At 31.9% G+C, this 13,471-nt stretch overlaps 1 protein-coding gene across 1 annotated transcript in view; it reads right to left on the bottom strand.

The window, feature by feature from the left end:
• Window positions 1-2,961: 2,961 nt before the first annotated feature.
• The window catches only part of LOC123661262 (probable replication factor C subunit 1), an 80,930-nt gene continuing 70,420 nt past the window's right edge, over window positions 2,962-13,471 (bottom strand). Inside the window, exons 3-5 of the mRNA XM_045596250.1 lie at window positions 12,485-12,584; window positions 3,114-3,233; window positions 2,962-3,038 (exon numbers count right to left, since the gene is read on the bottom strand). Of these exons, the coding sequence (XP_045452206.1) occupies window positions 2,962-3,038; window positions 3,114-3,233; window positions 12,485-12,584 (297 nt within the window). The remainder of the gene's footprint in view (window positions 3,039-3,113; window positions 3,234-12,484; window positions 12,585-13,471) is intronic.

Below are 13,471 nucleotides of genomic sequence, written 5' to 3'. Positions count from 1 at the left end.
AGTATAATACTCATTATTTCGCAAAACTCAAACACTTATCTTAATCCACACCCCGCTTTTTCACGGACTATACTGAATAAACATGACATGTTTTGAAACGCTGCAGACATGAATAGTGACAAATAAAATACTAAGTATTTGAAAAATAAATCGAGCTTTATTTAAATTTGAAAAGCTTTGGTTATGATTTTCTTTCAATGGTATTCTTAAATTCCAATAAAATCTTGAGAATATCGACCTTTTACCAAACCGATTATATATTTTTTTTTTATTTTTATACAGAGGGAAATAAGCTTCAAATTATAAGAATGTATTCTGTCCATGGAAGGTAATTTTTGTCGGATACTACAAGAGTATACGGGTTGTATTTGTTTGGTGTTTTATTACGGTTTCCTCACAAAAGTTTGCGAAAGGAAAGCTATTTTCGACAGTTTTCCTTTTTTATTCGTCCGTTACGGTTTTGTTTTCAGGATAGGTTGTTCGAGATACAGTTAAAGGCGGACTAAAGTAAGGTTGTTGTTAATTTGACAATCAAAAACGACAGTTCTGTTAGTTCCATTGAGTATTTAAACTTTTTAATTATAAGTTTAATAATTTTAAGAGCAGACATGGAATATGAACAATGTCCGAAGCGTAATTTCTTATTATTTTTATTTTATTCGTAGTTTGTAGTTATTTTTAAGCCGTAGTTAATGAGTTACATAATTTCGAAAAACAGAGTTGACATTTTGTAAAACGTTACTTCAAGAAGAACATCCACTTTTCATTTTGGAAGCGGAATATTAAAAAAAAAAACATCTTAGTGTTTTATTAATTAAATTTAATTAAAAATTTGGTACTATTTGATATTGATGTGATATTATTGTTATATATGCGAAATTTTTCTACAAACATACATTTAAATACCTAGAGACTGGATTAAGAAATAATCACACGCCTTATTTATTTATTTACTTAAATAACTAATAAAAAATAAAATAATTGTGTTTGCTCGCAAACGAAAAAAAAACCGACTTCAATTACATCGACGAGTAATACAACGTAGATCGACGAAAAAATAGTCAAGCAACTACGCGTTATCAAAGATTACTCAAAAAGTAGTTATCAGATCTCGATAAAATTTAAATGTGACCACATGATAAACATCAGCTTTCGATTAAATTAAAAATTATCAAAATCGGTACACCCAGTAATAAGTTATTACGGATTTTCGAGAGTTTCCCTCGATTTCTCTGGGATCTCATCATCAGATCCTGGTTTCCTTATTACGGTACCAAACTAGGGATATCCCCTTTCCAACAAAAAAAGAATTATCAAAATCGGTACATCGAGTAGAAAGTTATGCGGTATAATACAACGTAGGTCGACGAAAAAAGCGTCAAGTAAAAACGCATTATTAGATATAACTCGAAAAGTAGTTGTTAGATCTCGAATAAATTTAAATGGGACCAATTGGCACACACCACCTTTCGATTAAAACAAAATTTGTCGAAATCGGTCTACCCGGTCAAAAGTTCTGATGTAACATACATAAAAAAAAAAAAAATACAGTCGAATTGAGAACCTCCTCCTTTTTTGGAAGTCGGTTAAAAAACGTGTCATTTATTTATTCGTTACGATAACAATATTTTAATAATTACTCACTTATTTCGTTGAAAGATAATGTTTATGGAGAAGAAAAGGAACACATGGTTATTTATGTACTTATTGATTTATGTATTCAAGTATATGTATGAGTGAGTGAGATAACAATCGTATGTTGCAATGACACATTCACTTTATTTATGTTATTACTACACCAGTCGTAATAAATTATTTATACTAACTTTCTCTGTGTATGTACAATATAATATGTACGATTTCAAACGAATAATTCAGCAGTTAAATCGTCGTTTTAAATGACGCAAGAAAAAAATACTAATATAAAAAATCTCCTACGTTCAGGTGGCACAAAAAACCGGGAAGGGCATTTTGACTAGTATTCTTAAGCACCGTTTGTTTAGCTATAAGTAATAATAAATTTAACAGTAATATGCGAACAACTAAATTATGCATAAAAGCTATCAAAGTGAATAACTAAATAAAAAATAACGTATTATTTAAATAAGAGTTTACATTAAATATACAATTATAACACAACATAACTATATATGTACATATATCTATGCTATTAGTTATACGTGTGTTAAGTAGTGCTAGTTGATTTTTTAATTGACACAACATCATTGTAGCCCGTGACTTTTTTGTAGCTACATTATGAAAGGAGAATGATACGATTCCATACATTCTTGGGCCAAAATGTAATGAAATGAAAATGGTATCAATTAATGCATTTAGGCTTATTGCTTCCTCGCTGAAAATTATCTATATTTTGGCTATCTGAGAGTGGAGTTATTAGACTTTTTGTAAAAGTGAGGTTATGTTACAATGTCTATAAAAAACGCGATCACTAAGTTCTTGTAGCATTAATATTTGTTATATTTAGTGAAGACTGTTTGAAAACTCACTACGAATATTGATATACACTTGAAACCATAAATAAATATCAGGAATGGACTCAGAATGCATCGGAAAACAGTAAACACGAAACGAGTGACGGACACAGTATTATTGTTAGTCAGCTTTCAAAGCTGTCATTAAAAATATGATTTATTTTAAATCGATATGAAATCGATAATCATTTTGGTTTATCAGATATTAATTGATATTGTCCATAGTAATGTAACTTTATTTAAATGCACTTTATTGTTTACAGCTTTAATTGTGCATCTAAATATCTTGAATTAATTAACTAGTGCAAACCTTTTTTTTTGAATTCTGAAATCGATTATAGTTGAATCGATACCCGAATAATTTGATGAAAACTATCTTTCTCAATTTTCTCCGCTTCTAGATTCAGAATTGAGCTGATATTTTATATTTTAAAATAAAAAAATATGACCAATTTTTTAAACAATATCTCTACTCATTACATTTTGGCCCACAAGTCCCATTCTCCTTTGTTTCTTTTTCGCGTACAGGTGTTGGTTGATCACAATCTTAAATTTTAGAAAATAAAGATTCTTTTACCTACATGACAAATATATTATATATGCAATATGTGCATTTGAGACAATATACTGTTATAGTGAAGACTTTTATCTTACCTGGGTCATGATGCGCCGCCGGTGACGGTGCTGAGAAGGCGCTGGAGCACCCAGCAGCACGACGAGCTAGACCACCCAATTCTGGCACTGTACAAACAAATATGTCATTAACGTTTAATTTATATAAATAAATATGAATTGCCGAACAACTCTACAAAATTGGATATTTATATTCTTTTTTTTGTGTCACTTATTGTCAGTATAAGATATATATATATAAAAGAAAATTTAAATAAAAGTCGATATATTCAAGAAAAACGGTACGAAGGTCGCTGGGCCAGCTAGTAAATAATAAAAACAGTATAATTAGTAACAGGTTCTGTTAACATAAGCATATAAATACGTCATTTAAGATGTAATAGCTGTTATTTGCTGTAATTGAAGGAGCTTACAAAATAAAACTGAGAGCTTTTATTACATACTACCTTAGGTAATGTATGTGCAATTATTTTGTTGTACATGGTATTTTATGACAACTGCTCTAGTGTAATGGTGCGTGGGCCGTGTCGGCGACGCCTAAACACCGACGGCAGCGGATTCGATTCCCGCTCGGAGTGGAAATTTGTGTTTATACAAATATTTATTTTCAGTCTGGTTTTTAGTCCTTGTGGGTCTTCCCACCGTGCCTAGGAGAGCATGTTAAGCTGTCGGTACCGGTTGTTATCATGTACACCTGATAGCGATCGTTACTCATAGTAGAAAATGTACCCACTAACCCGCATTGGAGCAGCGTGGTGGATGGTGGTGGAAGTTTAATACTTATCCTACACGGGAAAAGAGGCCTAGCAGTGGGATATTACAGACTGAAGCGGTATTTTATGGGCATATTAGATATAATTAAAAAATATATTAAATGATAATACTTTATTGTCCGATTTTTCAGTTAGTCTACACGTTTGCTAAGATCTTTAACACCGAAAAATAACACTTTAACTACTACTACTTTAGATTTTATAAAAAATGTTTTACTTGATTTATTTATAGATAAATATTAAGTTATAACTACCTAACTGAAAACTAATTATAAAAAAGTCAATTTCAGAATATACAGTATACTTATTTTATAGTTAAAATTTAACATACATAACAGTAAAGTTATTCCATTGAACAGAGCTAAAAATATAAGGGAGACGCAAAGTGCTTACTTCAACCTTATGAATGTTAATTATATTTCTTTCTTGACGTCATTCTAATTTTTACTCAGCGGACTTGTAAATGTATTTAAGGAATTCGTTGAACTCAACACAAGACTTTATATTGCTATATTCCTTTTTTGTTAGCCCGTTATATAAAATTAAAAAAATAAATAAAAATATTAAACATATTAATTAATAAATACCGTTTCGGTAAGCATTCAAATTCAAGACGTATGAATAAATCTGTTACATTTCAAATCAACTCGAAGCCGACGAAAAACATGTAATAAATATTACCTCGCAAACGCGTTAAACCGCTAAGTGACAATACAAAGACAAACACGATATGTGTAAGTCGAAACGAAACAAATGTGGTTATACATTTACATATCTCAGCGTTGTCATACATTTATCCCTAAGGCAGACAAAACAACGCGAGCCGAGTCGCTTAGCGTTCGGCTTTCATGATTAACTCAACAACTTCAGTCTTCCCGCGTTTTCATTTTCCCGGTATTTCGTTGCTTTGTGCCTGTTTGAGCTGGAAAACGTTGGAATGGTTTTTCTCAGCGAGATAACAAATAGGGCATGCTGCTTAGATTCTAAGGGTGAATGCAGACAACGGATAATTTAATGATGATATTCAGCTTCCCGGCTTAGCGACTACAATCTCGAGACCCGTCAATGAACATTATTCTCGAAGCTGTAATAGTTTGCCTTAGAACAAGTATACGTAGGAAGTGACATTTAACATTAGGCTCATAAGAACTATATAAGAGTATGTTTGGCAAATATTTGGGATAAAATGATTGTAAATATTAATTATTATTTATATGTCGATATTTCATGAGTTTTATTTCATTAATAGAAGAAAAGTTGCGATTTTTAGTTCTTGTAAACAGTACACATATGTACATATATTTTATAGAAAGAAGACATTAAAAAATTACCTTTTGAACATTGTATTAAAAGAGTACTAAACATAATTATAGAAGTTTATTTCAATACCATTTCTAATGTTTTGTCTGTGGTAAGGTCTATAAATAATAATTGATTATTTAGATAAGACCTTTTAAAACACCACTATCGAGGCGTTGATATATTTGCTCAAGATTTTTAAACAAAGCATTCGATTGATGACCTCGGCATTTACCTTTGAACCTTTAAACAAACCTCATTTGTACTGAATAACGTAAATGATCGGGTGTTTATTCGATAATGTTAGGAATTACAGACCTTGACACCATAATGAACGCTTAGAACTCAATATAAACAATTAAATAATTTTAATCGAATATAACTTAGATTAATCTTTATTTCAGTGAAAAGTAATAAAAGTGTTAGGAGAGAGTAAGTGTGACAAAATAACCTGTGACGCACAAAAAAAAACTAGTTTGTCGAGTATGTGAATAAATTGCATCACGTCCACACTGTTTTATGGAGAGTCAAAAAGTGGTGCATATAGGTTAACTGGTGTGGTGTCATCTTTACCAACAAATTGGTAAGGTTACTTTCATACAAATAATCAGTAAACTATAAATAAATTATAGTTTAAAAAACTAAAAAACCACGCTTTTATAGATAATCGAACTAAAAACGAGAAAATAATTTTTAATTACAAAGAGTTTATATTACAGCAAAAGAAGATCGAACAATCAATCATAATTAATCCACGAAAGAATTTAATAATCCTGGCGGTCCTAATAGGGATATTGGGACATTTTTACATATTATATATTATTGCATTGTCATTGGTCCTTGATACGTGTGCAAAGTTTCAAATTAATCAAACTTCTGGAAATTTGTGAAAATTATGCTCAAAGATTCCATCCCATACATACATATAACCCAAGCTAATAAAAGCGTGGTAATAAAGCGTTCTATGACAAGATGATCAATCAATTGGCGATCTGTGGTTATATAATGCAGGTTGTTTACAGTCAAGGGTAACTTTTATACTGTGGGTCTACTCTGCGCGTTTATTTGTTTGTACGCTTTTAAGACTATCTATCTCATAATCAAATCCATAATTTACGTTTATTTCGTCTATATTAAAACTAAATTACATCATTAATAAAAATACAGTTAAATGATACTAATAATAAAAAATATTAATTAAAATATAAAACTATACATATAAAACGAAAGTACCGTGGCTACTGCAAAATATGCAAACAATCTGTTAAATACACGGTTTTTGTTGATAATACATAGATAAACAAAATTTTATCGTATTTTTAGTTTTATATATAATGCTACCTATTTGTAAAAAAATGTTCGAAATATTTTTTCCACTTGATGTTATTTATTTATCTACATAGTGCTTATTTATGTATTTTTTAAAATAAATAAAAACCAATATTATATTATCAAAATGGACGATTTACACAATAGTGTCTGTCCTCTACAATAGCTTGTAAATTTTGATTTAATATAGATAAAAATATTGTATTTTTAAAATATAAAATTCCTACTTAAAAAAGAACAAATACTGAAATAAATAATTAAGAAGCGATTTTTAATTAAATATTTTATATATACACTAGTTGTGCCCGCGACTTCGTTCGCGTGGAACTTATAAAAAAATATTGTTCAGTTCGCATAGTTACAAAATAAATAAATTTCTAAAATATAAGTAGCCTAAGTTAGTCCTTGTTACATCAGCTATCTGCCAGTGAAAGTCCCGTCAAAATCGGTCCAGCCGTTTCAGAGATTAGCCGGAACAAACAGTCAGACAGACAAGCAGACAGACAGACAGACTGACGAAAATTGTAAAAAATGTTATTTTGGTATATGTACCGTGTATACATCCATATGCATTTACTAAAAAGAGGTTATTTTAATATTACGAACAGACACACCAATTTTATTTATTTGTATAGATGGATGTTGTCAAATTATTTATATTTACAGCTTTAGCAAACAGCTAATACGAAAGGGATTGGATCTCTGACCACGAAATTATCTTACAAATTACAATTTTACGCCGCAAATAAATTAATTTACTCTCGATTCGCTGATTTAACTTAACGTTCATTTGATCCATAAATGTAAACGTTGGGTATTAACTTTTTATAAATTTGATTAAATGTTATTAATTTTTATATTAAGAGAGTTTATTCTGGATTTATTACGGAAAGTAAGATATAAATATTTCATGAACAATTTATCAATAAAATTTAGTGACTGTTCTTTAGACGTCATTTCGAAATGTGCGTACCTATATGTATACAGTGATGTAATAAATGCATATGAACATGTAGTAATATTTACACGGTTCTGTAATTTATAGTTTTATTTAAAAAGAAAAATAAAAACTTAGTAAATACGTCACTTTCATTTATCGCACATTAAAAGTTTTGTTACGAAATTTTAAGCAAGAAAAGCAAATATACAAAAATAACTTTCCTTCCGTACCTTACTCAATCAAAAAAGACGTAACGAAGTTCAGAACAATAAATGAAACAGATATATTTTTTATTAAATAATAAAAACGACATCCTGATGTTTTGAAATTGATATTTTCTAAATTTAAAATTCAAAGGATTTTTTAAAATTTTATCTAACAATTCAATTCAAAATACAAAGTCATTTTAGCTCGTGTCTTTTAGATTTAATAAGTAAACAGTTATACTTAAAAAACCGGCAGCATATTTCTTACTCGTGTTTTCGTGTTTGGCAACCATTGAGGTTTATGTTTATTTACCATAAACTATAGTAATTTATGTTTTAACTAAAAAATTAAAAATATTATTTTTATATGGTCTATTAGATTTCTTAGATTAACACGTCCAATCAAAGTCTATAACGTTGTTAATAATTAGTAATGTTGTTAAAATAATTGAATTAGCAAGTAGAGAAAACGAATAAACAAAGATAGAACGACTACAGATAACAGATAACGTATTTCAATCTGAGCGCGGAGTTCTAAGTCTTCGACTAATTATTCCGTGCTTACTGTTCATTTAATTCATGCGGAATAGCAATTTTAGGTAATGGTATTACTATGCGATTCTGTTGTTCTGGCGCAAAATAGTGTGGTTTTAGTATTTCGTATCAATGTTATTATATGCGCGTTTTAATAGTAGTTTTTTTTTTATTGGGACGAAGTTCCTTACAGCAGGCTTGACATTTGGCTGGGCGAAAAATATATAACACACCACACCTCGGAAAGAACGAGTCAGATGAAAAGGACTCCGCTTTGCCGAAAAAAGACACGCCTGGGTCTTAGAGGCGTTGAACTTGACCAGGTTTGCGTCACCCCAATCGGAGATAGCTTTAAGGGACAAGTTCAGACGCTGAATCATAGCTTCCCTCAGCGATTGGATCTCAGACCCACTCGCTCGTGCGTCGGACATGTAACGCTCGACAACGGTGCTGTCATCTGCATACCCAAAGGTTCCGGGTTTGAGCAGGTCGTTGATGTGTAACAAGAATAGCGTTGCCGAGAGTACAGACCCCTGAGGAACCCCGGCATTGATGGCCAAACGATCAGAATCGCAACCGTCTATGACTATGCGGATCGATCGATCCCTCAGGAAGTCAGATATCCAAACACAGAGAGAAGCGGGTAGGCCGTATGAAGGAAGTTTGCTAATAAGGCCGTCATGCCAGACCCTGTCAAATGCCTTCGAGATATCGAGCGAGACCGCAATGGCTTTCCCGTGTTTCTCGATAGCCTCACTCCAAATGTGTGTGGCATACGCCAGAAGATCACCCGAGGACCGATTACGGCGAAAACCGAACTGTCGGTCGCTAAGGAGATCGTTCTTCTCAAGGTGTGCCAGGAGCCGGTTATTCAGTAAACGTTCCATACTCTTACAGAGTATGGACGTTATGGAAATAGGTCTGTAATTGACAGGGTCAGCTCGACTGCCCTTTTTGGGCACAGGCTGCACGTTAGTTTGCTTCCAGGCTTTCGGCACTTGTCCTGTCGCTAGAAAGAGACGAAACAGACGTGTCAGGATTGGAGACAACTCAGGCGCACAAGTTTTGAGTACTATGGCAGGTATTCCGTCAGGACCAGCTTTATTCACGTCCAGATTGCGCAAGGTTTTAAGGACCTCTTTTTGATGGACGGACGGATTTTGATGGTTTTTAATTAAGTACATAAACGATTTAGGAAATTAGGTATTTTAAAAAATAACAAATACAGTAAAATAAAATAAATCAAACAAAATAATAATAATAATAATTCAAACTATTAAGTGAAACAAAAAACATATGTCTTTATTTATTTTTGTCGACAGTATAAAATTACATAAATAATTTAAAAAAAGTTTACTAGTAATAGTTTAACAAACGTCATATTATACAGTCGTGTGACTGATATTACGTCACTTCCGTTATATATTTTTCTTACGGTTTTAGTATCACATTTTTTTAAATTCAGTCGCCCAGCCAAATGTCAAACCTGCCGTAAGGAACTTCGTTCCAATTACCTATATTAAAGTAAACTTTTTTAAAATTATTTATGTAATTTTATACTGTAGACATATATATATATAATTATTTATGTAATTTTGTACTCAATATTATAATTTAATTTCATAATTATAGGCACTATTACGTCGTTAACAATGTTAAACAACGATAATTCATTCAAGGTAAGATGTTGGAAACGTTATATCAAAATCCGCTTACAGTACTCTTCTAGTCAGCTACTGTAAGCGTAGGTATTCCATTACTCGATTAATAACGCAAGAAAGTTATATCTCTCGTTTATAGTCAACAGCTGTGACCTTATACGGAATATGAAATATCCACTTTGGTCTTCCTTAAATCCGTTTTGACAAGTTTCCTTAAAATATAGTTATTTAGTTTGTTATTTGGTCGTTGTTCTACTAAAATAGCATTAAGATTTTAACTCTATAATAGTTTTAAATTACTAAAATACTTATTTAGCCCGATCGAAACGAAACGAGGCAAGGCGAGATATTAATTACAAAGAAATAAACAGATCTCCTTCTCTTATATGGAAAAAGAGGTAGAAGTGAGATGTTACTGGCTGAAAGGATCAATTAAGTTTGTAGGCTTTATTGAATATAAAATTTCAATTAATGCTAAGTTGTGTTAAAGAAATTATTATTTATAATAACTAATGATTGTCTATAATAAAATGTAAGCTACGGAACCTTGATCATACATTGTTTTCATCGTGATTCTGTCAAAATTCAGTTCAGTCAATTTTCAGTTTCCGTAACCCATTTGTATTATCCCTTTGTATGAGACTGTTACAAATCTGATTGACTTAACAAAAACGAGCTTCCAGTCAACGATGCATTTTAATCCGATACATCAGTTTGTATCAGAATTCTAAGTTGAACTGGTTACCACTGGTTACTTGTGAATGTCCCCTATATTTGGTTTTTGTATTAATGGAATTTTTCGGTTAAATAATGTTTGGTGATCGTGTATAATTTAATAGTAGAAGTAATTTTTTTTTTCTATATTTGGTGTATATCCTGAAGGTGGATTGATAATATATGGATTGTGTATTTTTCAATCAGAATATTTTGTAAGTATTCATTTCTTTTCTATATGAGATTGAATAGAGTAACTGAAGTGTACGTCAATCAGCCTTAATAGTGCTGAGCTCGAGTTTAGGTTGACGGTGGAGATAAGTGGGCGATCTTTAATATTACGAGTATGGGGATAAGTTGGCTCTATGCCACCACCGGACTGACACTAATATCTGCTCCCACGTAACAACTAATAAGCGAGTAAAGGCAGGTTCATTGAAAATCAATTCGTTGATTTCAAAATAATGGGCCGTACGAACTATAATCTATACAAATAAATAAAATTGGGGAGTCTGTTTATAATATTAAAACAACCGCTTTTTACTAAATGCATATGGATGTATACACGGTACATATACCTAAATAACATTTTTTACAATTTGTATCTGTCTGTCTGTTTGTTCCGGCTAATCTCTGAAACGGCTAGACCGATTACGATGGGACTTTCATTGGTGAATAGCCGATGCAGTAAGGAGTAACTTAGGCTACTTTTATTTTAGAAATTTATTTATTTTATAACTATGAGAACTGAACAAAAACTTTTTTCTTAAATTCCACGCTGACGAAGTCGCGGGCCAGCTAGTATAAAATATAATTTTAGCACGTAACGGAAAGAACTTTTTCGACTATTTAGTAATTAAGTTCTAAAGAAATTAGGAATTGGGTGTGGTTAACATTTTATAACTCATCATAACTTCAGCCTATCACAGTTCACTGCTGAACATAGGCCTCCACAATTTTGCGCCAAAATGGCGTGAACTCATGTGTGTTACTCACAGTCACCACGATGGGCAGGCGGGTTAGTGACCGCAGGGCTGGTTTTGTCACACCGAAAACGCTAAGTTATGGCATTTACATAAAAGCAAATGTTTGAGCTAACTTGTTCATAAAAATATCATTTAAGTTAAAGAATAACAAGCTTATCCGAAACAATAGATGTAAACTTTAAAAGTTTAGGATGAAAAGATTTAAGAACTTCTACAAAAGCAATTTGTCGTAACACAAATCGTTAAAAATTCCGAAACTATTCCAATTTTTAGAAGTCGAAGTGGTTTAAAGAGTTTGAATGTTGAACGAGATTAGGAATTTATACGTATTTTATGCGCATGAAAACGCGTTTATAGGTCAAATCTGTTATAAAATATTCTTAAAGTAGGTTAGGATCTTTAATAATAAATCTGATCAGGGTTGATAAGTTATTCAAAAAAAAATATGCGAAGCATCTTGAAAACAAAATAATAGGCACAGTAAGGCAAAATAATAATAAAATGTGTCAATTGACGCCTTTTGGCAGTTACTGCTAGGACGTTAGATGGTGAATTAGAGGGAAGAACGAGGGAATAACATTAATAGGTGTCATGATATTCGCAGGAAGCGACTTTCAGGGCCAAAATTTCACATCGACATCTGTACGCTTGGCTTACTGCCAGTATTTATCTGTATAGCTTTACCGCATGACTGCAGTTTTTTACTAAATTATATTTTAATTATAATTAGCGATATTTACGAATATCCAGTGATTTATAGTAGAAAATGTCATTTTTTAATTAAATAATAAACTAGATTCGCTACACTATTGGTCTACAATATTGTCAAAATAAAATAGTGTTTTAAGGTTTTCTACATTACGTTTTTAGAACATATTATTAAAAACTTTTTATAATTACGAGTAAATGTAACTTACCTGGATGCGGATGAGGATGCGTATGTTCAGCAGGAGGCTGCATAGAAGATAGCGCTGAGAGAGGCGTATAACGAGATCCGTCTTCTCGAGAACAACCCTCCTACAAATGAGCAGTGTTCGTTTAATATTCATTCATCTTACATTAAAATATATACTATAGCGTTTATTTTCTACAACTGAAGCCATACTATTTGAAGGGGTACGAAAAACAGCGGCTAAGTACTTGGGAAAAATAGCTTCGAAACAAAGGGGTAAATGTTAAAAAGGTTTATAACTTTTCGTAATTGTTTCGAGTCATCTACCTATAAGGTCGAATCAATAAAATTATCTTTTTACTAATAAGAATACAATTTTTATCCAAAAAATAAACTTAGCCTCGAATTGTTTTCTATTTACAATCAAATCTCAACATTGTTAAATTAACGAAAGTTACCTTTTCCGTGAACAAGCATTGAGTAGGTATTACGATGAGGGATAACACGCGGATGGGGTCCCGAGGCGTGTTTAAGTAGAACTTACTTCATTACCGCGTATTAATGAGGCTCGAAACGTCTTGCGTAACCATCTTTGTTATACGCCAAAATAATAGAAGATTTATTGACTTTAAGACAACTTTAAACTACACATTTGAATTGAATTATTGAGGTTTTAGCAATATATTATAACTAGCTGTGCCCGCGGCTTCGCCCGCGTTGAAATAAGTGTGTCACAAAGTTTTGCCGGCAAATTTCCAGTGAAAATCTCATCAAAATCGGCTTAGCCGTTCCGTAAACCTTCCTCTTGCCAATGGTGGAGCCCTCTCTACAATGGTGAAACCGCATGTAAATCCGTTCAGTAAATTTTGAGCGAATCGATCACATACACTTTTGGGGACTTTGTTTATAATACACTAACTGCCCGCGATTACGTCCTCGTGGTTATGAAGATATGTATTACTATTAAGATGTTTAACGCAAATTATTTTTTTCTTTCAGTCACTTGAAATGC

This window comes from Melitaea cinxia, chromosome 16 (genome assembly GCF_905220565.1).
Source record: "Melitaea cinxia chromosome 16, ilMelCinx1.1, whole genome shotgun sequence".
NCBI classification, from domain to species: Eukaryota; Metazoa; Arthropoda; class Insecta; order Lepidoptera; family Nymphalidae; genus Melitaea; species Melitaea cinxia.
The sequence above is the reverse complement of the archived record's forward strand: the minus strand, read 5'-3'. Positions and strand labels throughout refer to the sequence as shown.